General features: G+C 42.5%; 1 protein-coding gene across 1 annotated transcript in view; it reads right to left on the reverse strand.

Moving 5' to 3' along the window:
• The window catches only part of RGS6 (regulator of G protein signaling 6), a 202,662-nt gene that overhangs the window by 63,623 nt on the left and 114,659 nt on the right, over positions 1-24,380 (reverse strand). Inside the window, exons 4-6 of the mRNA XM_060273710.1 lie at positions 6,845-6,895; positions 5,895-6,001; positions 4,106-4,157 (exon numbers count right to left, since the gene is read on the reverse strand). Coding sequence (XP_060129693.1) covers positions 4,106-4,157; positions 5,895-6,001; positions 6,845-6,895 — 210 coding nt within the window. The remainder of the gene's footprint in view (positions 1-4,105; positions 4,158-5,894; positions 6,002-6,844; positions 6,896-24,380) is intronic.

A 24,380-nucleotide genomic window follows, 5' to 3' on the forward strand; every position in this document is an offset into this window, starting at 1 on the left:
TGAGGGGAGGAGTGGGGGAATCACAGGGATACATCATGGATCAGCACAGGGTAGGGGAAATCACACAAATAGCCCACAGCAACGCGTGGCAGGGCCAGCTAGTATTTATTAAAAATTGTGCAGTGACAGGGAAGAAAGGGTTTTTGTTTGTTTGTTTTGTGTGGTCATAAATTGCTTCTGGTCAACCTGTAAAAAAAAAGCACTGCCAAAAGCCCTTGTTTTATGAGCACAGGTATATTCATTTCCTTTGCCAGTGCCCCGGTTGAATGAAAAAATTGATTTTATCATTTCAGCATGAGAGGAGTATGGCTGTAGAAGAGACAGCAATAATGCATAGAGACAGCTAAAGATAACAATGCTGACATATTCCTTTTATGCATTAGTACTCAAGCTGTTCAGACATTTAATAGAGAATTCTGTGGTTTATTAGCTCATAAACCACTGTTATTTCTTTCCCAACGCCTGACACCAGCCGCTAATATAAACTTATCACTCTTCTTTTTTTATGCTATACATCAATGAAATGTCATTTTCATTTACTGCTGTTAAGGGATTTCTAATTTTGGTTAGATAACAGTTTATTGATCAGCCAGACTATATATTAGTGTCCAGGCTATATCATCATTTCTTGTACAGGACACCAAATTCATCCACAGATCACAGCCTGACCTTCGTACAAAAACCATACTAATGATGCTAGGTGGCAATAACCTTAAGGCATTTTACAATGTAATCATTTTATACACGGGGAGTGCATTCATATCTACAGCTGTAGATTGAGACTGTTGCATCTGAACAAAGCCCTATCTTAATTTCCATATTAACTTAATCTCTCCTCTGTTCTGTACGCAATTTTGTATACGGCTCGGCACTGTTGAAATTACTGTAATGTCTGCCCAAGGACCTTTTCACACAACAATTAATATCACCACGGCCGGCCCAAGGGGAGCAACAAGTGGTGCCCCTATCCTAAATCAAGGTGCTTAGTAATGAAGGCTGTCAAATTATTTGGCATCAGAGGCACAAACTGCACAAGCACCCCTCCCCAATAGTAAAAATGCAACAATAATAAATTAAACAACTAACCATTTGCTGCCCAATCATGGCACCCAAAACCAGCTTAATAGTAGGGTTAGCTCTGAAAAACACTGTAATGTTTCCAGTGTAAAATGAATGTATTGGGATGGGGGCAGAACTGTGATGTGACTTTGGCTCAGCTCTGCTTGCTTTGAGGCAGGTGGGTGCCAAGAGAGCAGAAGCAAAAAAAAAAAAAAAAGGGGGGGGAGGGAAGTTGTCTTCACAGCCACTGAAACACTGTGGCTGGTGCCCACGATTTTAATTTTTCTCCAAATGCCTCTGGGGCCCCAACTCAGGGTAGATCTAGAGCAGTGATGAGTAACCTTTTGAGTTTGGTGTGTCAAAATTCGCCAAAAAACCGAGCATAACTTGGTTCCGGTTTCCGCCTGCAGGAATGGCGGACCTGTTTTCCATCTCTCTGACCTTCGTAAGGAATTTGGCGGTTGCTAGGGGAGTAAATGGCAACCCCCTACCCTCTCCGGGGGTTACGGAGAGGGGCCGCTGGCCCGCGATGCCCCCAGACCCACTCCGACTGTTTTTGGAGTGGGGGGAGCTTGGGCTGAGCACTTACGACGGCCAGGACTCCCGGACGCTAATCTGCATGGCGGGGATTTCCATGGTTAAAGAAGATAATTAGGCTTAAATCTATGGACATACTTCAGAAGGAGGGGAAGAAGCGCTGTTTACTGCTGAGAATTTTATGCTGCTGAGCGAGAGGAGTCAAAGAATGTACGGCATCTGGAAGAAGGATTGATGGGGACGGAGCGATAAGGGAAGCAAGTTTTTATTTTTTCTTCATATTGTTGCCTCGTATCTTCCCGGACGCGATGTCCTGGCTTGTTTGGAGTGAAAGAGAAGCAAAAGACTGTGTGAGTTGAACTTTATAGCACTGAGCATATTTCTTAAAGATGTGAAGTTGCCGATGAGAAAAGCCCCCCCCTAGTCAGACGGAAGGAGTTCTGGACGCGTTCGGAGGATTTATGAGCTGTGACGCACTTTAAATTGGAGCAGCGACCTGAAGCTAAGTTCAGCTATAGGGCAAGGAGATCCATTAATTTACCAAGAGTTCATGGTTGGATGTTTGGGTCTCCTGCCTGAAAAAGCTGTAAATTCTATAAAGATAAATAAATCGTAAATCTTCATGGCTATGAGAGAAAATGAAAGTGATTTGAGCCTTTTAAGATGGCGCTGCTACTCCGTCGCAACAGGGAGCTCCACTAAGAAGATTTATGGGGAGGCTGGACTGATTAACTCACACAGGAGAAAGAACATCTGTGAAACTTCGTTTGACATTTATCTCAGCAGCTGGAACAATCGGATGAAAGTGGAAAACATCTAGGTGACTGTAAGGGGAAGATTTGGAATATTATGAGCTTGGAGGACGATTTGAACTTTAGAAATAAGACGGCAGTGGACAGTTGCGAGGAATTCCCAATTTCTTGAAGCATGGGAACCCAAAAATAAATTATTTAGATGATTTGGCATAACATTCGGTTTGATTGATATATATATGTGTATAATTTGAAATATTGAATGTGATATAATTGGTTTTAATTGGAAAATTAATAAAAATATTTTAAAAAAAAAAAAAACCGAGCATAACTCGGGTGGTGTGTCACTTTGAGAAAAAAACCATAATTTCGCGATATTTATAATTTAAATAACAAAAATGTATAATTGTAATATATAAGTGTATTTAATAAACCAAAAACTAATTATTTAACCAAACCAAACCAAAAACCCCTTATTTATCACAAAGTGCCCAGAGTTGTTGAGCTTTTTGGGGGGAGCTGCTGACCAACATTTTGGAGGTTTTTTTGGGGGGTGCAAAAGTTGCTTTGCTTTTGGGGGGGCGTGCCCCAAAGCTGCTGCACTTTTTTTGGGGGGGGGAGAGAACAGAAATAAATGATGAATAATACCTTCGCTGGAACTAACATGCAGCACCGACATAGTCTGCCAAAGCGCCAAAAAAACCCAGCACAGAACGGGTTAAAAAATGAACGCTGTTACACCCAATCATCATCTGCCAAAGCGCCAGAATAAAACAACACAGAAAGGTTTAAAAAACCAATCTCTGGCTACCAGGAACAACAACAACAACAAAAGGATCCGGGTTTTAATAGCGAAGACAAGCTTGTAGCATGAGGAGGAGCAGGAGAACAAATGGGGGTGGGGGACAACAACAACAACAGCACAAATGGGCTGATGGGGTGTGTGCCAGCAGTGAGGGCTCTGTGTGTCACATCTGACACGCGTGTCATAGGTTCGCCATCACTGATCTAGAGCAAGGTTACACTGGGGTCCCTAGTGGCAGAACTGGATAAGGCATAGGGACACCGGAAAAACATAGAGTTTTTAAACCACTTCCCCAAACACTGTGAGATTGGAGAGCCCTGGAGAAATGATTCACAGTCATTAAAAACTAGAGCTATCTGTCGACATATATCTGCCGTTCTTTTATATATTATATTAGTTAAAAGTTAATGGGAGGCTAGGATTAAGATGTTTAACACAATAGGCACATCCACTGCATTAAATTTAAATTTCCATAGATTTCAAATTGTATTACATACATTAAGTGTAATATAAAAAATAAAAGAAGCAAGAAGAAAACAATTAAAAAATAATTCAGCACCTAGCACAGCATATTACAATTGCTACAACAGGAAGAGAAATCATTAAGCCCTCAGCAATTTTCAAGTGTTCAGCTAGGCAAAGAGGGAAACACTGCTCTTGGAAAAAAAATCTACTGTTAATTTAATAATTCACCCCATAATTTCTCTTGTGCTTGCTCATTTTATATTTCATGAATTTGCTCCAGGAGATGCTGTGTGTCAGTCAAATGAGGGTTAATATTATTATTATAATCCAAACTGAAGGACAGTCCAGCTCTAGTCCAGCTCATGCAAGTAGAACTGTAGACGCAATGTGGCTCATATAATGAATCATCTCTTTTTAGAACAATTTGGTCACTGGAGATACATTTACAAATAACATTTTAAAAATGGTATCACCCCCAAATTCTCACCATAGTCTGTGTTTTCTGGTTCCCAACAATTTGAAGGCCAAAAATATGGAGCCTGAAAAACAGTGAATTTTTATCACCATGATGCAATCATCCAAATATAATTATTGCTGTTACCATAATTAATTTGTTTATTTTATGAATCACTTCTCATGAGGCATCCCAAAGTAATTTACAATATAACAAAAACATATTTACACCTGTTACGCATATAAAAAACAATTAAAACAATTGTATGTATATAAACAATTTTAAAAACAGTGTGCGTGTGTGTATGTAAAACATCACTTTAAAACATCAACAACACATAATATTGGCAATTACTTATGACAATTATTCCTAATGTTAACCGAAAGACCAGAAACTGGACCATGGTGGCAGTTCTTACTACAGTTAAAGTAAATGGGATTTTAATAGCCTAGCTGTGTGCGGGGTAGCATTCTTACGTTAATGAGAAATATTCATAAAAACAAGATTTGATCAGTTGTAAAATATTGTGAGAATTAGATTTTCTTTCATTGCCTCCTCATATGAAGAAAACTGATATAGTGATGTAACCAAGATGTGTAGCCTCATCATAGAACTTTAGAGTTGGGAGGAATCCTGAGGGTCATCTAGTCCAATCCCCTGCAATGCAGGAATCACAATTAAAGCATCTGTGACAGATGGCCATTCAACCTCTGCTTAAAAACCCCCAAGGAAGAAGAAAGTCCACCACCTCTCATGGGAGTCTGTTCCACTGCTGAACAGCTCTTACCATCAGAAAATTCTTTCAGATGTTTAGCTGGAATCTCCTTTCTTGAAACTGGTTTGGGACCTAAGCTCTGGAGCAGGAGAAAACAAGCTTGCTCCATCTTCCATGTGACACCTCTTTAGATATTTGAAGATGGTTGTCATATATCCTCTCAGTCTCTTCTTATCTAGGCTAAACATACCTAACTCCCACAACCATTCTTCAGAAGGCTTGGTTTCCAGACCCTTTATCATCTTGGTCACCCTCCTCTGCACGCATTCTAGCTCGTTAATACAGTGGTACCTCGGTTCCCAAATGCCTCCGTTGCCGTAAATTTTGGTTCTCGAACATCAAAAACCCAGAAGTAAATGCTTCCGTTTTCTGGAACTCAAACGTTTGACGCTGCTTCCACTGAGTGCAAGAAGCTCTTGCAACCAATGGGAAGCCGTGCCTCGGTTTTTGAACATTTCGAAAACGAAACAGGCTTCTGGAATGGATTCCATTCGAGAACCGAGGCACCACTGTATCCTTCTTAAACTATGGTTCCCAGAACTGGACACAGCACTCCAGGTGGGATATGACCAAGGTAGACTGGAACAGTACTACTATAACTTCCCTTGCTGCATCGCATTGTGGGTCTGTCAGCTGCCAATGGGTGGAAAGTGTAGGAAAATAAGTTGGGCATGAGACTGAAGATAAGATGCCATGCCACGGGGGCATAAGTATGTGGTAGAACACATGGTTAGCAACCAAAAAGGTGTGAGATTCAACACTTAGCCCTACTAGTTAAAAAGGAATCTCTGTCACAGTTAAAACAAACAACCCCCCCCAACTTAACTTTATATATAAGCATCTGTTAATGTCAACAGCACTGCTTAGTTATAACAAAAGTGAACCATTTCTATGCCGCTGTCAAACAACTAAAGCAGCTCCCCCAAAAGTTAGATGGCAGCAGGTGTGTGATGGAATGCCTTTACTCAAGGCTTATTCCTCTTGTCAAGGAGAATGCAGGAGGTTTTTATCAAGGAGGGTGTTGGGTCGTTGTGTAATCCAAATTACCTGAAAGCGATAGAAAGTCCCATCATCCTTCAAAGTAAGTACATGATCCGAGATTGGGAAAATATATCCCTGTGCTGCAATGAGACTTCCCATATGTATTGCTTCAGCTGGAAATTAAGGCAGAAAAAATATGTCAAATATCTATACAAAGCAACATCTCCCAAGGCCTAGGTGGCAGGACCTTGCTTGATGGTACAGCAATTCCCCAGCCATTCCTGGTACAGCAATTCCTTTCTTATAGACACTCTTGGGTGCGAAAATTGGCAGAGGGGGGCCCCTCTTGGTAGTTCTTCCACCTTCAGAGGCTGGTGGCGGCCCAAGAGAGGACATTCTCTGTGGTAGCCCCTAAGCTGTGGGAGTCCCTCCCCACAGAGGTGCATCTTGCACCTTCATCCAGAGACATACAAACCCCACTGAATTCATTGGAGATTCTTCCTAAGTAAGTGGGTACAGGATTGCAGCCCCAGGTTCTGCTATAATGCCTCTGCATTTGCTTGCAATCACTGAAATAGTCTCAACATATGACAAGTCTGCTGGCCCAGACAACCTTAAAAGACTACGTTAATATATCATAATAACAAAATTCTAAAGTTCTGGAAGAGTTTGCCACAATTCTGAGTGTGTGGTGGGCATCCCCCTCTAGCCTTCTCTAAGGTTTTCATCAATCCAAATGTGGTACAGAGAATTCTGGAGAATTTAGAAGAGAAAATGAATTCATTTGGGGTGGCACAAAACTACTTTCAGCCCCTCTTTCACCTTGTGGTCACTTTTTCCACCTGGGTGTCAGAAACAGTGCTCCCAGAGTCTGGCAACAAATTTTTAACCCTTCAGTTTGGGATGCCACAGAATCACAAGATTCTGAGTTTCATTTTATAGCACACAATATTGCAAGCCATAGATAATACCAAGCCCCAAGCTTATATATTTTTGGCATTGGAAGAACAAATTACCTGGGTCTTCAATGGCGAGATTCTTCATTAGCCACTGCACTATGTCAGTCCCTAGAGAAGGAAAGGAAAGGAAAGGAAAAAAGCCATGAGGAATGAGACAAAGAATACATAAGCCATAAGAACTATTTTCAGTGGTGTGGTGGAGAGGAAATGCTGTGGGGAGGGGTGCAGCTCCAGGATTATTATTTTTTTACAGCAGGAGCAATGTTGTCATCAGGAGGAGAACCAGGATAATTGTTGAGTCCCCCCTGCTCTGGTAGGTGAGGACGAGACTTTCAAGTTTTCTTGTGACAGATTAGCAGATATGAAGACAGCAAATGAGGAATATAGTCAGTAGAGTCAGGACGCTTCTTTCTTTGATGTGGTTCCCCCAGGCTGTCAGTTTAAATGGTGACACTTCTTGGCAATGTTGTTTCCGTTTCTAATTAAAACAGGGAAGGCCAGGGAACCTTCTTAAGCCCAATGGCTGCACTCCCTTCTAGGCAATCTTCGGAAGGCCACATACCAGCAGTCCGCAGGGCCAGAAGCAACAAATGTGCATTTTACCTTTTATACAGGAGGCTAGTTACGCACTCATGCACCCTCTTCATTCATTAGAACCTGGATCAGAGCAGTGGTCCATCTAGCCCAGGCATCCCCAAACTGCGGCCCTTCAGATGTTTTGGCCTACAATTCCCATGATCCCTAGCTAACAGGACCAGTGGTCGGGGAAGATGGGAATTGTCGTCCAAAACATCTGGAGGGCCGAAGTTTGGGGATGCCTGATCTAGCCCAACAACCTGTTTTCACAGAGGCCAACCAGATGTCCACAGGAACCCCACAAGCATCAACTGTTGTTCAGAGCCATGTTGCCTCTAGCAGTGGAGGCAGAACTCTCTCTGTTCTGCCGTCTTCTTCCCTCTTGGATGTGTGCTGTGACAGCATTGGTGGGAAACCCATGTTGCGGGATAACAGTTTCCATCGTCCTTGGCCATGCTAGCTCGGACTGATGGGAGTTGTATATGGAGGGTATATATGGTTTACAGCAAGTTAGAAACATTACACACAGCAATACCTTCTTCATTGAACAGAAACAAGTGTCTTGGGCCATGTATTGCTTAGGACAGCAACCAGATTTTCCGGTCAATCAAATATTTTGGCCTCCCAATCAACTAATGAATCAGTCAATCAGACAGTCAATCAATCAATCAATCAATCAATCAATCAAGTAAGTCAGCCATCCTTCCACACTCCAAAACAATTTGGAGCTTCTGAAGATTTGCAAAGCTTGTACAAAGCTAACTCCAGAAACACTGCACAATCACCCCTTTATGTGTACCATTTTTGAAAGCCCAAAGGGCTCCTGAGAGCCACCGAGAAAGGAAAGTGGTTTTTTTTTATGGTGGGTCCCCAGCTTTCCCCAAGGCTGACAGATTATCTTCCTGCTGACTTTGCCAGACCATTAATTATCACCTGCCAAAAATGATTACTCACCCTCAGGATAATGACAAGCGTTTCCTCCCCCTGTTAATTAGTGTCACTGCTAATACTCATGTGTCTGATCAGCATTCATCAAGAAAACAGACATATCCCCACACCCTCCTCCCCAGATGCCATTAATCCAACAAAGGAAACACTCACATATGTGTGTGCATGTGTGTGATTATGCAGGCTATTACATGCTATTCATGGGTCCCCCCCCAAAAAAAAACCTGCTGTATAACTATGCTTTCCACAATCTGCCAGGGGTCAGCTAACTCCCTTATTCCTGTGGGCACTATTAAAAAATAAAAGTCTCCTGAAAGCCTCAGACTTACAGTTTATTTTCTACAAAAAGAATGGGCTATAACACAAAAACAGACAAACAAACCTCCTTATCTCATAACAAGCAACCAGGGTTAATTTTCCCATGGAGCTCATCTTCTTATCCACTACAATGCCTTCCAGAACCAAAGTTTTCCCTCTCAAGTCTCTGGCCCTGTAAACATGTGCTATAATGAATACGTTAGTCGTGGTGCCCTTCTTAATCATGCAGGAAAGCAACAGAAAACTTTAACCCTCGTTGCATATTTCTGAAATCAAAGCCAGCAGAGTGCACAAAACAGGATAAAAAAATGGGCCCACTGGTGTCTGCGATTGACAAAAGGGCCGCTGCTATTCAGGGCATTAGCACACAAGAGAGTCCATTATTTCATAGCTGCCAAGTTTTCCCTTTTCTCACGAGGAAGCCTATTCAGCATAAGGGAATTTCCCTTCAAAAAAGGGATAACTTGGCAGCTATGCATTATTTGGCTTCCAAATCTCTTGCATTTTTAGGAGGAAAGCAGCAGTAATGGCTGATGTACAGAGAGACAAACAGCGGGAGATTTGGGAAGGAGGGGCAACAGGGTGGCAGTAGATGTCAGGATTAACTGCAGTGTGTGTGTGTGTGTGTGTGTGTGTGTGTGTGTGTGTGAGAGAGAGAGAGAGAGAGAGAGAGAGAGAGAGAGAGAGAGAGAGAGAGAGCAAATTTCTTTCTAGGTATCTTTCTAGGGACCACTTACCAGTGATCATGTTAATGGAAATTTCTATATATACACACACACTCCCATTTCCTGAAAGCAGGAAAGAGAGTCCTGGAGGGCCTTCTTTGGCCCCCGAGCCTGAGGTTCCCCACCCCTGTTTTTTTGTAGCATATCTATATGAATATTGTATTGTGGATCCCTTAATCTTAGGGAGCTTGCCTGCCTATGTTAGGAAGTTGGGCAACTCCATTTGGGTTTTCAATGAGTAACAAATGAGACTGCCAACGATTTCACTGGCTCTGCAGCATGAAGATAAAGTGATGTGCAAGGACAAGGTCTTAGCTAGTGAACTGCTGCTGTCAGCCTACTTTTCATGTACAGGAGCAGGGTCAGTATAAAAGTTGGCAACATTCATCTGACCAAGGGAGCATCTCTTCCTGGCTCTGTGCAGCTACTGTATTATACCTAGCACTCATGATTAGAAATGGAAGCTACATAGGCAACGTTTCTGAATTCATCCCTTATAGGAGGCGTGAGGAATCTGTGGACCTCCAGAAGTTTGAGATACACTGTTTTTTATGTCCCATCACTATTAGGAAGATTGCAAAGCTCACAAGAAATCAGTCACAATTTCCTGAGCCTGTCTGCCTCCCCATACTTCTTTACCGTTAGGGTAGCCATGTGCCCTTCTTTACAGAGGACAGCCCTCTAGCCGCAGAGCTGTCCTGCTCAAGTCATGTTTAAAGATAAAGGAGGCACAGGGGCCTCGAAGTTGCCCATACAGTTAACACCTTGGAAGGAGAGGAAGCAGGCACGCAGGCCACCTAGTCAAAGTTTTTCCCACTAGGATGGGATTTATTGTATTTCTGGTTAAATTACAGCAATCATTTTCTAAATTTGCACTTAAACATACAAATTAGTATATTCTAGTATATTCAAATGTTATGCAAATCTGTGGCCTCTTTTGAATTAAGCGCCTCTTCTTTTTTTGGCAATGTGTTTCTGGCTACCACATTTATAATGTTTGATGAGGTGAACAATATGGAACAGTCTATATAGTTTCTGGTGTGGAAAAAGAACTGCTCATGATTATAGTCTTTTCCCATTAGATGGAACATTTTGTATTTTGGGGGACGTGGGTGGTGCTGTGGGTTAAACCACTATACCGCTTGGGCTTGTCGATTGAAAGGTTGGTGGTTCAAATCCCCACAATGGGGTGAGCTCCCATTGTTTGGTCCCAGCTCCTGCCAACCTAGCAGTTCGAAAGCACACCCCAAAGTGCAAGTAGATAAATAGGTACCGCTCCGGAAGGAAGGTAAACAGCGTTTCTGTGCACTGCTCTGGTTTCGCCAGAAGCAGCTTAGTCATGCTGGCCATATGACCCGGAAAAACTGTCTGCGGAAGCGGACAAATGCTGGCTCCCTCTGCCTGTAAAGCGAGATGAGCGCCGCAACCCCAGAGTCATTCGTGGCTGGACTTAATTGTCAGGGGTCCCTTTACCTTTACCTTTTTATTATTTTCTGTATTTAAATACTTTTTTATTGTAGCTTGTTTTGCTTTTTGCTCCAGAGAATATTTCTTGATGGGTTGCCATGAAAATAAGCACCAGCATCACTATCATTTTACTGCTGCTACTACCGCAACAGCTACTTATTAAATGTGCAGAGCATAACTGCAAGGACAAGAAATATGCCCACAAAGGGCCTGGAAAATTAAAGAGTGGGGTTTAGTCTCGGCAGACTAGGCAGTACTCTGAGGCTAATTTTCATATTTCATGCTATACAAATGCTAGTCATGTCAAACATTTTATTGCAGCTACCAAAGGTCATTAAAGTTCCCTCTGGGGGCAAAGATTTGCATGCAGAAATAAGGTATAATTAAAAAGACCAAAATTGTCTATCTTGTATCTCCAAAACAGGAAATAGCAGCTTCCATCACTGCCTTGATGCTAACTTTCTCTGTTTGCCGCTTTAGCAGAGAGAGCAAACACCTTCCAAAACCTGATCCTGGTTTAGGCAAGAAGTGTTAATAACATTGGCTCCTCTGCTGCCCACAAAATCCAGTCTTCAGCTGGAAGGGAAGTCAAAGCACTTTCGATGCAGCATCTAGCTCTCTCCCAAGACTGTTGACTGTCTTCTTTCTTTTCCTGTTTGAAGCCCTTAAGATGCAGCAGCAAGACAATGTGCGGGACCTGCTATCAGAGGGCTTATGATACCCCCCCCCCCCCCAATTCGCCTGCCAGACAAGGGATTTTCCATGTAACACCATGTTGTGCCACAATGTCCGAAAACCATTTAATGGCATTTCCCCCCTGTAATTCATATGTAAATAACTGCTCATGTCAGCATGAAAAATCCTGGCACTTCCATCTGAAAGTGCAGTAATTGCTTCACTTTCAGTATCAGCATGTGGTAATTGCTCTGTTTGCTGCCAGCAAGATGCATCAAGAAAGAAACAGCAGCATGGAGTGTTTGAGCAATGAGAGCAGAGCGCTCCATTTGTTTTCTGCACCTTGCCTTTGGGGTGTGTCATGGCAGCACTGCCCATGACATATCAAGAAGAGTCAGGCAGGCTGAGGCCTCCTATATCTGAAAGGCTGCCTCCTTCCGCTGGGCAGAGGAGGCCTCCAGTTGATTTTGCCACTGCTGCTTACTGAGAGACAGAGGCAAGGTCAGTGCAGTGGAAACACACTTGTGCAGACAATCTGGCATGGGTGTGTTTGCACTGCACTGATTTGGCCACCACCTCACCCCTCCTGATAAGCACCAGGTCAGATGAGGGATGCCACACCACCAATCTGTCTGCTCTCTGTTCCAAAATGCTTCAAATAATATTTATTTATTTACTACTAACTAACTAACTAACTAACTAACTAACTAACTAACTAACTATGTATCCCATGTCTCCCCCAACAAGCTCAGTGTTGGTTCTTCCCATAGTTCTTCCCCTGCTCCATTTATCTTCACAACAACCCTGGTTGGTAGGCTTGGCTAAGAGATGGAGCACCAAGGTTACCAAGTGAGCTCTATTATTATTGTTCATGATGATGACTAAATATATAAATCACTTTCTCAAAAAATGACTCAGAGAAACTTGCATAGTATTATAATCTCATGGTGGAGGGGGGAGTTGAACATGGGTCTCAGCCTTGGTCCAAAGACTCTTAACCAGCACACACTGGCAAACATCAGAACTGGATCTTTTGTATAATATTATTCAATATTACTTAAGAGAGTTGACCCTTTTCCATTTTACACACACACACACACACACACACACACACACACACACTGTATATTATTTTTATATGGCATATTTCTCCCTCAGGGTTCAGTTCCCTTTCTTGTGATTTCTTGATGCTTCTCACTTTTTGGGTGGATTAGATAACAACAATATAGGGATTAAAACAAGTCTTTATCAAATGGGTTGACATCATTGCCATCTCCACCTTCTAGATTGAGAAGGGATTCACATTGGAAGGTGGGCTCAAGAATATATATTTTCTAAGTCCTATTCCTACTTGATAGTAAGCAAAGACCTCATTTCAAGACCAAAGCCAAGATGAATGAATAAATTTCCAATCAGCTCCCTGCAAATAAAATATGTTCAAGATTTGGGTCGGACATCATTCAATTTATTAGCAGCAGTGAAATGGAATCGTTATCTGGTTTCTCCAAGGAAGGAGGAATCTTCTTTCATCTTATTCCTTGATAGAATTCTTGTCAACATCAGAGTCCCAGGAAACCTTTAGCTGCTACGCCCAGGATCTGAGCTCTGTGGCACACCAGAAACTTTAATTGGAAAGCTGAGAAGGAAAGAGCGTGAAATCTTTTCATGTCCTTCTGAGTCTTGCCAGAAATTGAATCTGAAGTTTCAACCTGTGAGTTAAATGTCCTGCACTGTAATCTAAGTTTATCAACCCCAAGCCACTAAGAGGGTTGTTTCTACCGAAAGCTACTGTCATGCCTAGATTCAGACTGGCTGGCTGAATACTGAATGCTGTGGATACCAAATGCTAAGGCCTCTGTTATTTATGCTAGTGCTGTGATACCAATTTGGTCTGTTATTTCCCATCCATTCATTGGGAGAATTCTGGGGAAAGAGGCTGGAAATGTTGGTTGATTTCTCTAGGGTGCAGGGCTTTGTCATTTACCTTAATGTCAACATAATACTGTTATGAGGTACCTAAGGAGTGTCCTCTTGGTTGTTTTTTAACCAATGCCTGTGCCCTTCTCTTGTGCCCTACAACCTCCCTGGCTGTCCAAACTCATGTGAAAGCTCATAGGAGGATGCCACACAAACTTTTTTTTTGAAATCACTGCCTATGGGAGCTGCCTGGGGAATGCCTGAATGTGGTACAATTTCGTTGGAAGTTTAAGAAGCTTCTTTTTGTGATTTTTCGAAAATAATAGTTGCGCCACTCAGCTGCTCTGTGCTTCTGAAGCTGCACAATGGGACATTTGACAAATGTCCTGTCAGGTGCCATCAGAACATTCAATAGACGTCTTCTTAGACAACTTCGGAGCTAAGGGGTTAGAATAAATGACCTCTTGTCCTCTAAAGGGACAGAAGTGACCTTGTACTCCAGAAGTATATTGGGATGCTGGTGGTTCTCCTAGAAGGAGGAGAATAGGGGTTTTTGGATATCTGTCAGTGTGTTGAAGCTGTACCTCCACCTATGTTCCGTCTTCTACAGTGGTACCTCGGTTTGCGACCGCAATCCGTTCCGCGGAGCTGTTCACTCCCCAAATCGGTCGGTCGCCGAAGGCACGCTTCTGCATGTACGTGAAGCGTCAATAGAGCGCTTCTGCACATGCGTACGTTGTACAGATCGCTTCTGCGCATCCGACGCCATGGAACCCGGATGTAAACACTTTCGGGTCCGCAGTGGTCGGCAACCGAAGCGGTTGCAAAGCAAGGTTTGACTGTATATTTGTAAATAAGCAGAAATATTTGACCTTATTTGGAGGGGGTAAAACAGACCCAGATCAGCTCTGCACCCTTGAAATGTCTCACAATTCTGAGACTTTTGATGTATGTTTAACAACAATCCTTTAAAAGTTCCTTGCCTTAAAAACTAAGAACAACAGCAACATAAAGGCACTAATGAGCAGCAGCCAACACAGCAATTTAAATAAAATCCAGCAACATATGGAGGGTGTAAGTCCTAGTTTAATGCCCCATGGATGAACCTCCTTAGGTCCAAACAAAATGCCTCAGGTTCATGCCCTCTGCTTCCTCCCATGTGGCTAAGGCGTAGGCCAGGCATCCCCAAACTGCGGCCCTCCAGATGTTTTGGCCTACAACTCCCATGATCCCTAGCTAACAGGACCAGTGGTGAGGGATGATGGGAATTGTAGTCCAAAACATCTGGGGGGGGCCAAAGTTTGGGGATGCTTGGCGTAGGCCATGTTAACTGTCATTTACAAAGAATCTTGCATGACTGTTTTATGTAAAAAACAAAAACAAAAAACAACACCACAATGCTTACCCATATAAGCCAGCTTCATAACCTGTGGTTTGAGGTCTTCTTGTTTAGAAAGTACATAGCACTGAGCTGAAATTCTTTGAAATAAAAAGTAAACTCAGAAGCAGTGGTCCTTTCAACCATACAGGAGGCAGAGAAGGGAAGGGGGCCCATGTGAGCCCCATGTACTGCTTAGTTTGGGGAAAGCCAGACCTTTCTTAACTCTGTTCTAGGCGGTGGCCAACAATTTGTTGTGTTCCAACAAATATGGAAAAGTTGTGAGGAGAAGTTTATGTATCCAAAAGAAAGCCCTGGAATACGCCAAGACAACAATGTATGCGGCAACTACTAACCACTTAGTCCCACAGGTTCAAGGAATCACAAATACGGAGGCAGATTGCCATTGCATGCCAGTTGCTGGGAATCAGAAGTGGAGAGACGCCTGTTGCAGGCAGGTCCTGCTCGCTGGTCACTGTGGGAACAGGACACTGGTCACTGATCCAGCAGGGGTCTTCTTACGTTCTTATAAAAATGCACAGTATCTCACCATTCATGCACAATATCTCATGAAAATTAGATGAAAGAATGTAAGTACCACTGAAAGAGGTGCAGTCTGCTAGGCCGCAAATCCCCATCTACATTATCCCGCCATACTGTGCCGCATCAATGAAAAACAGTGGACAGATATATTGCGGAAAGTTCCTCACGCTACAGTACGTGCAAATGCAACCCTAATTCCAGTATCAAGGCGCTGGAAAGGCGAAATCTCACACGGGATGCCGTCCAACTACACCTCTCCTACAGAAGTATGAATCAATTACTGGGCAATCCCTGCTCATCACAATCAAGTCTGTGTTCTCATATGAAACATAAGCTGCACAATCCTTTGTTTATCCATTCATTGCACACACACACACACAGAGAGAGAGAGAGAGAGAGAGAGAGAGAGAGAGAGAGATATTTTCCTCCTCCTCCTCCTCCTCCTCCTCCTCCTCCTCCTCCTCCTCCTCCTCCTCCTCCTCCTCCTCCTCCTCCTCCTCCTCCTCAGCTTTTTTCATTCCTTTGCCCCCTGCTTTGCTTCCTCTCTAGTAAGACACCTTTGAAGTTAGGCAGGAGGGTTTTGCTTCAGTGAACATTTGGGTGAAAGCAGAAAGCTGAGGGGTTCACAAGTTATTAGCATGCATTGTTATCTGAGACAGTGACTTTGAACCATGACTACAAACAGTGAATTACCGTTGTTGAATTCTAGCTTCAAGGGACCCTAATTCCGCATATATCTATAAATAAGACCCAACAAAAGACCCACAAAGGAATGTGTCCCTGATAGAAAAAAGTGGCTCACTACAAATCCTCTGTTAAAGAGTCCTTTATGTATTAGCATCTGAGAAAGTGATTCTGATGCATATTGGGGAGCATGTGTTATTCTGGGAAACTTGTGGGGGCTGCATATTGCCTCTGAGCCTCTAGTTAGCTAACCATACTATACACTAGTCTGCTTCCAGTTCATATCAATTTCACATGCCTTCATTCATAAATCTGTTCCATTCTGTTTCCACATTAATTGGCAGTTTTTTTAATAAAAAATATCTGCATGATAATTGGTGTCAAATAGATATTTTTGAATATATTTTCTCAAAATTATTATTTATTAAATTACAGATTTCTGAATGCATTTCCCTACAGTTTTAGTTGAGAACAGCACTGCAAAATTCAAAGTGTGGAATACTAAGAATAACCAACATTCCAAACTGCATTCTAAAAACTACATTCCCAACCTGCACCTTAGTCCAGGAGGTGCAGACTCGATGAGCCTGTATAGTAATTCACAAAGGCTGAATTTCTCAAACTTCCCTTCTGCTAAACACACACACACAATAAGGACTTGACTCTGCAGGAAAATGTCTCCAGCAAAGCACCATTCCAGAAACAGTTATGCAACTTGGCCACCAGATGGTGGACTTGTACACAAAATAGAAAGCCAAAGTGCCACTGGTTCAAAAACTTTCCATTATTTCATTTATTTATTTATTTAAAAAATGTGCTACATACAGTGTGTGTTAGCTAAGGTGGATTGCCGGCATCTGTGCACACATTGATTTTGAATTAGCAGTCATTAACACTTCAACATGCTGCTTGCCCTTTCAGCGGAAACAGAATTTATATGAAAACTGATCTAATGTGCATTTACAGTAGTCTGCTACTACTGCTAGGAGAAGTCTGTCTGCAGTGGGAAGAAACAACCACCGGATGTTTTGTTGCAAAGGCCAAAAGTTCAGGTTCATTCATAGGCCATCACAGGCATGGGAACATAAAATGAGCAAGGCAGGTCTTTTATTTGTTTGCTAGTTTTAAACAGTTGTATGTCTCCTTTCAATGGAAGTATTCCTAGAATATTATTAGGAACAATGAAATTATCAGATCTAGTGAAAGGATACATTTGGGGAAGGGGAGCTCATGCAGCTTGCTCTTTCCTTGTTTATTTCCTGCACTGTATATAGTGTTTTTTGAGTGCAACGGTACAGAAATAACTTGTGTTAATATTGGCACTGATCTGGTTCAGTAGATGAAACAGGAGTGTGGGCCTCTCAAAACCTGAAGTGCTGGTTTCAACCTTTGAAGTCTTATGTAGCTCAGCATCCTTATGACCTAAAGGGCTGCCTTTCAGCATAATGTTGATAGTCAACAAAAGAGGTTTCAAGACTCTCTCAAGGCAAACCTTAAAAAATGCAGTATAAACACTGACAATTGGGAAACAATGGCCCGTGAGTGCTCCAGTTGGAGAGCAGCCTTTACCAAAGGTTCATGGACTTTGAAGATGCTCAAACTTAAGACGAAATGGAGAAACATGCTAAGAGGAAGGCATGTTTTGCAAACCCTCACCTTGATCACCTCCTGCCCTGAAATCCATGTCCCCACTGTGGAAGGATGTGTGTATCCAGAATTGGCCTCCACAGTCACTTACGGACTCACTGTTAAGACCGTGTTCATGGAAGACAATCTAACTCGGCTACGAGTTATCGCCAAAGAAGAAGACCCTGAGATCACCAGCTGAGACTCTTATTTATGTGCTACCTCTGAGGGGGGTTCAGATGTTAGCAAAGAGAACAGCGCCATTTCTGTAGCAGCTCCCTGTCTATGGAATGCTGTCCTCAGAGAGGCCTACCTGATGGCAACTTTGTCACTTTTTTGGCACCACAAAAATACATTTTGTTTCCCCAGCAGCAGCAGCAATGACTGGATGTTTTTACTCTGGTTATGCTTGTGTTTCATTTTTCTGTATCACTGTGTTCTGTTTTTGCAAATCACTTCAAAACTGTCTGTTGTGGGAAGCAACTTATAAATTTAATAAACTAAAAACGTCTCCACTCTTTTTTGTGGGCAGAAGGATGGGGGGCCATAAATGCACTGATCACAAGAAGCTGTAGGCAGATGTGGTATAGAAATGATGCACTTGTGACTGGCAGAATAGACAGTTTATGTGTTTGCCTGTGCAGATAAAATTATTGAGATCCATATAAATTACTCGGTTTTCTGAAGGGCTGCCCTCACCCGTATCAGCTGACTTGTGACCCCCCTGTGAGAGCAAATAGGTTGACAGGTAGAAGCAAGGGGGCTCTTTGGAGGGTGGAGATTGTGGACTTGCGATTCCACAGGCTCCGTCACTTCAGGCCTTTAAGAAGAGGCGGAAAACGTACCTGTTCACTGCTGCCTTCCCATGATTTAAGAATTAGCCCGGCTGCTATAACTTTGGTTCTATTTTATCATACATTATGACTGTGATTTGATGGTTTTACTGGGCTGAGTGCTGTTTTAAGTTAATGAATTTTGGGGTATTGCCATCTATTAATTTTATTGCCAAGGTGTGTGTTTTCATTTTTAAAAATGTGGTTTTGTAGATTGCTGTTCTAAATTTCCTTAGTTTATATATTAATTGAGATGCCTAGCAGGAAAACTGCCCCTCTCAAAGTGATGGGATACGGATTTGGTAAATAGATAGATGATAGATAGATAGATGATAGATAGATAGATAGATAGATAGATAGATAGATAGATAGATAGATATAGATAGTTGATAGATAGACAGAAAAACCACAGTAAGAAAATTGGTCATTTCTCACTTGACAGCTTCATCTGCACATCTAAGGGTCAGGTTATGTTTACATATTCTGTATAGGAACACTACTCTAGGCCAGGGGTTCCCAACAAAATTTTCTTGAGGACCCCTCATCGAGCCGCTATTGTGACAAGGACCCCCATTAATTCCTAATCCTAAAATTAAAAAGTGAGAGCCAAATTAAGAGTCTTTTTATATTTCATATTTATACGTTTTTTACAGTTACAACAGAGTACTCCATCAGTATACAGTTAGTTTTAATTTTCAGTTCTTAATGAGATGAGTTAAATCTGTCCTTTGAGTCCATTATTTCTGAAATATTAGGTCCCAAACTTGAAACTTTCACTCTGAAATCCGAACCCATGTCGAGCCGATTCCTATATTTGTTTTTCATGAAACACATGGAAGAAAATGCTTGCTCACACCGATATGTGGTTGCAAATGGAAGGATCTTTTTCATTGCCTTATCTCCAAGTTTCTTGTAGTCCTTGCGGCATACAGCAGAACTACTGCCTCTATCTAATTCTAGTTTTGCGCTAGACTCTGCTCATGCAGGAAGCGGCCAAAACAAAAAATCTGTTATCATATGAAATATATTTAATATATTTTTTATTCTAATAGCATCTTACGGACCCCTCTGGCATAGCTCGCGGACCCCTGGGGGTCCCCGGACCACCTGTTGGGAACCACTGCTCTAGGCCATTGTTAGAAGGCATTGAATCTTTTCCTCCTTGAGATTCTATGCCTCTACACCAGCCTTTATCTATCAGTCCACCAATGTTTTCCAGCCTAGAGGGCACCAGGTTGACAAGGGCTGTTCTTCACCACTGCCCTGCATTCCTGAACACCCCCACCCCGCTCATTTATGCTCTCCATGTTTCTTATCCAAAGACATGATGATAGCACAGCAGGAAGGTTTTGCAAATATGCCTATGTGTTGACGTACATATCTCACTTACAGTTTAGCAACACATCAATCACACATCCATCACAAGCTTGTGCTGATAAAAACCCTTTACGTTGCAAATCACCATACGTGTGTGCACTTTCGGTAAACACACGCTCAACAAAGCTAATTTGAAAGCCTTTCAAATGGTCACAAAGCCATGCATGCTAAATTGAAGTATCGAGAGAATATCCTGGGAGGAAAAGTGTTAGGGAAATGGCAAATCCTTGCCAGAGCAGATTTCCACCTACAGTGGCTGTACAGTGTACCTTGAGACTGTGAGGGCCTCCGCTGGGAATGTATTTCCCTTGGGACATCATTAAGTGATCACAATACCTTCCACACCGTTCCATGCAAGAGATGAACTGCCCCCCTTTTCTTTCCCCCACCTCCAGAAGCAGGCTATAGTAATTGTAACTGCTTCACAATTGAAGGAAGATCAAATAGCAGAAAATCACAAGAGGAATCTCCCTTTCTCTTTAAGGACTTAGCTCATATAGATCACTGATAAGACTCAAAGGTTGGTCTCCTTACTCTACATCACAGCCACATTTCTTAATCAAAGTGTGCTCTGTTCTTTCTCTATATGACTTATTTATGGACTTAACCTTCTTGGTACAGAGACACATCAGCGTCCAGCATACATAAATTATTTGAACAGCTAGGACACAATGGAGAGTTTAATATTGTTTTCTGCCAGTGCTTCACATTATCTGATACCATGCTGCATATATACACACACAAAGGAATTGGTACAGAGTTCTTACTTGGATTCTCACCACCACAAACCAGCATTTGTTAGTTCTAGTTGTGTTGCAGATCTGGAGCAAATTTAAAACCCAGAAGTTCTGTGAATTAGAAATCACTGCATGCTCAACAATGTGTCAGTGCCCAATAACGAGGCACGTAAAGACTGGAAGGAGATAACTACAAATAAACGCAGAAGACAGAACCATCATGACCAGTGCTTTTTGGGGGGCGGGGGTTACACAGGGGTATGCATACCCCTAAACATTTGGTGAATCTCTGTACTTTTGCCCATTTACTGTATTTATTTTTCCTGATTTGAACTATAAAATGGTGATTGTCTTGAGTCAAAATGAGAGAACCCCTAAACATTTTTTTAAAAAGCACTGATCATGACAAATGGAACAGTACTGGTTTTTATGTTGAACTAATTGACCATTAATGCAGTATCACTGTAGGAGGGCAATGGGGAGCCACCTATCAACCAAATTAGGTTTTGGCCCTTAAGGCCTGTTTGCCCCCAATCACATCATTTGTGACATCAGGTATGGGGCAAGTAAAGACGCAGCTGCAAAGGAGCTATTGGGAGTCTTAAAGTGTACACCTGCTTGTTCCTTGGCAAATGGGGCTTGCTGTCAGTGCCAATCAGCTGACAGTGTTCACAAACCCTGTTGGGATCAGCTGAGCTATGGTGTTCCTGATCACGAACTCCCTAGTGCAGTCAATCTCTGCTTTTGGCAAAGATCTTAATTTGAGTTCAAAATGCCCTGTAGGGAGTGCAGGAGCTCAGGATCCAGCCTGCGGGCCGGATGTTGCTCTTTACCCCTGCTATAGGATCTTGGTAGGGGGTTTCAATGTGTCCTACTTTACAAAAGGGCAGTTTACTGTCAGAAGGACGGTAAAAGGATAGTCCATTGTTTGAATAGGCCCTCTGCTTGCAACAGAGTTGGAAACTGAGAAATGAAAGCTAGGAGCTAAATGGCACCTTCAACCTAGGTTATGGGCGCAACAACGGAATGTCTAGGCACGCTTTTTTATAACAAGAATACAAAGCTGAATATGAATGAACTGCAGCTAAAATATTATGTTCATTTTTCACTTGGTCTAGTCCTTCCCCTGCCTGCCCCTCCCCAATATTCTTCTTGAGTCTTCAGAGAGTAGCTGGAAGTGGGGAGGCAGAAAAAAGGTCCCCCTTTGCTTCCACTCTGCAGTTTTAATTTGAAATCTTAGGCACAATACTGCGCCCAGAGCTCAGAAACTACTCACGCTAATGAAATTCCCTGTCACAAAATGTGCCTAGAATAATGGGAGTTTCGAACACTGGCTTGAAGGGCTTTCCAGCCCAAGCCTGTTTTAATGATAAAGAGCTTAAGAAGGGAGACTAGAAATGGCTTTGATGTGGTCCAAAAACCATTAATTCATGGACAACAGATCTAGCAGACACATTGGCCTCTTGTTCACAGTCTTTTTCACATATGATGATATGTATTTCTGCTCAAATTATATACAACTCTACATGTATGGAACCTATGGAAACGTTTGGCAAATTAGTGTCTTCCTTTGTAGCGATGCAATGACTCTTCCTTTTTTGGTGACGTGTAAGTAGCCACCTTAGATTCCACCTTAGGGTAGAATGACAGAGGTGAGTCTCTAGGTCAGTTCAGTTGTTTTGCTATATTCACTGTGAGCTTCAAGCCCCCCATGCTGTGGGGTGCCATCCCAACAGCAAAAGCCAAAGCCAAAAGCAGTGTCTTCAGTGAGGGGTGGTTGGGTGTAGAAATCTCACCCACATGATTAGTACCGTTGCCTATTTTATTTAGGGGGCACAGAGACTGCCATACTTATATTACGTGGGGAAAGGAAAGAAGACCCAGGCATTAGCAAAACTGGTTTATTCTATGCGTGTGAGAGATTGTTTGGGTCCCACTTGAACTACACAAATGGATTTAAGTGCCACTTAAGAAACAGCTTTAATCTGCTCTATTTGATCAGTAGCTGTAGTAATTTGGAGAGAAATATAATTTTGTTCAAAACCCAATAATTTGATGGTAATAGACTTTTCAAAAGGGGTTTCTGAAAGCCATGTATAAATGCTATGTACGTATATGCTCAGTTAAAATTCATTCATTGCTCCAGCGAAAACAGTCACACTTCTGATGGGGCCTAATTGCTTCATTAGTATTCAGTAGATAGAAAGAAATGATCAGTAACAAAAATATTAGAGAGGGTTTTTGTTTTGTTTTTAAGAATAATCTTCTAGCTTTTAAATTTTATCTTGATTTTTTTTGCTGTCCCAGTTACAGCAGTGCACAGGCCTGTTTATAGCTTAGTATTAGCAAGCCAGTAGGACAGGGCTATGTGAATCTAACCAGTGGGCCAAATCCTAGTCCTACCCGGTGGGGCCCATCTTGATACATGGGCCAGGCCACCCACCTGTCAGATGACATCACTATGATGTCAGATGAAGTGTCTCCCTTGAATAAAAACCAGTCTGCAAAAGAAAAATGCTCCTCTGCCTGTGTAGTTTGATTGAAGCGTTTTCTGTTTACAAACCAGTTTGAATTTCAGCCGGGCTGCAATGGACAAGTGTTCTTTTTCGTGGAGTTGCTCCACTCAGGTGCTCAGAAGTTGACCCCCTTGCACTTGTATCCAACATTGCAAACTCTGCTTGTGGCCAGGTGCACCCAGTTAACACAAACCACAGTGGGACTTAAAGGGCACCAAATGCAAGCCCCGCTTGCAGAGGAGGAATTAGATGCAGACTTTAAGACGCCCACATGCTTCTTTGCAGTCGTGACTTTACCTGCCCTGCAAAGGATGCTGTATGGGTGTGGCTGCGGAGGGCAGTGGGGGGCGGGCATAGCTGTCAAGTTCTCCCTTTTTTAAAGGGAAATTTCCTTATGCTGAATAGGCTTCCTCGCACGAAAAGGGAAAACTTGACAGCTATGGGGGAGGGCCTTGTGGGTCAGAAGCTCCCCATGCCTGCAGTAGGTCTTCCCAAGCAGTAATGAGACTGAGGCCTGAAAAAAATGTGTGTGCAATTAAGGGAAAGGAGCTTCCACTCTGCTGAAATGGCAGCATGTATAAAAAGAAATGACAGACAGCCAGATATTGTAACAGATAAAATAGGTAGAAATGAAAATGAATTTCAATGAATAACTTGGACATGAATTTCCATGTAGGACTTCTGAGGAGATGCTAAGGGTATGACCCAATAAAACTACTCTATAGTGAAACTGCTGCCATGTAGCTGGGCAAAATAGGAAGAAGCCACTGGAGGTGGAGGAGAGGAGGAGTCAGGAATTCCTTCTCCTTGCTCACCCTAATTGGACACTGCAGGTCTCCCAAGTGTCATGGCTAAAGAGCAGGTATAACCTTTCCCTTAATTAAGGGGGGGGGGGAAGAGAAAATAGGAAAATGGCTCAATGGACTAGTTTACCTGGAAGAGTTTCCACCTTAAAAACCCGAGTCCCTGTTCAAGGTCACGAGTCCTGAACTTCTGTCTTTTGATTACAGTCTCCTCCATTTGATTCCAGGACTGAGGGAGAAAGAACTTTTGGACCCTGAAACAGAAGCCTTTACTGATGTCAGGAGGGATATATTGTACAGTAGTGTAAAACACATACGGTAGCTGATAAGCCGTGTCTGTTTGCTGTGATTGGAAATTCTGCTAACTTGTGCTCCAGTCCTAACACAAGAGAGTGGCCCAGTTTGGATGCAGCTTGATCTACAAATATGCACACGAAGAAACAGAAAGCATAGACAAGCAAGTATCATAT

This window comes from Zootoca vivipara, chromosome 1 (assembly GCF_963506605.1).
Source record: "Zootoca vivipara chromosome 1, rZooViv1.1, whole genome shotgun sequence".
Taxonomy (NCBI): Eukaryota; Metazoa; Chordata; class Lepidosauria; order Squamata; family Lacertidae; genus Zootoca; species Zootoca vivipara.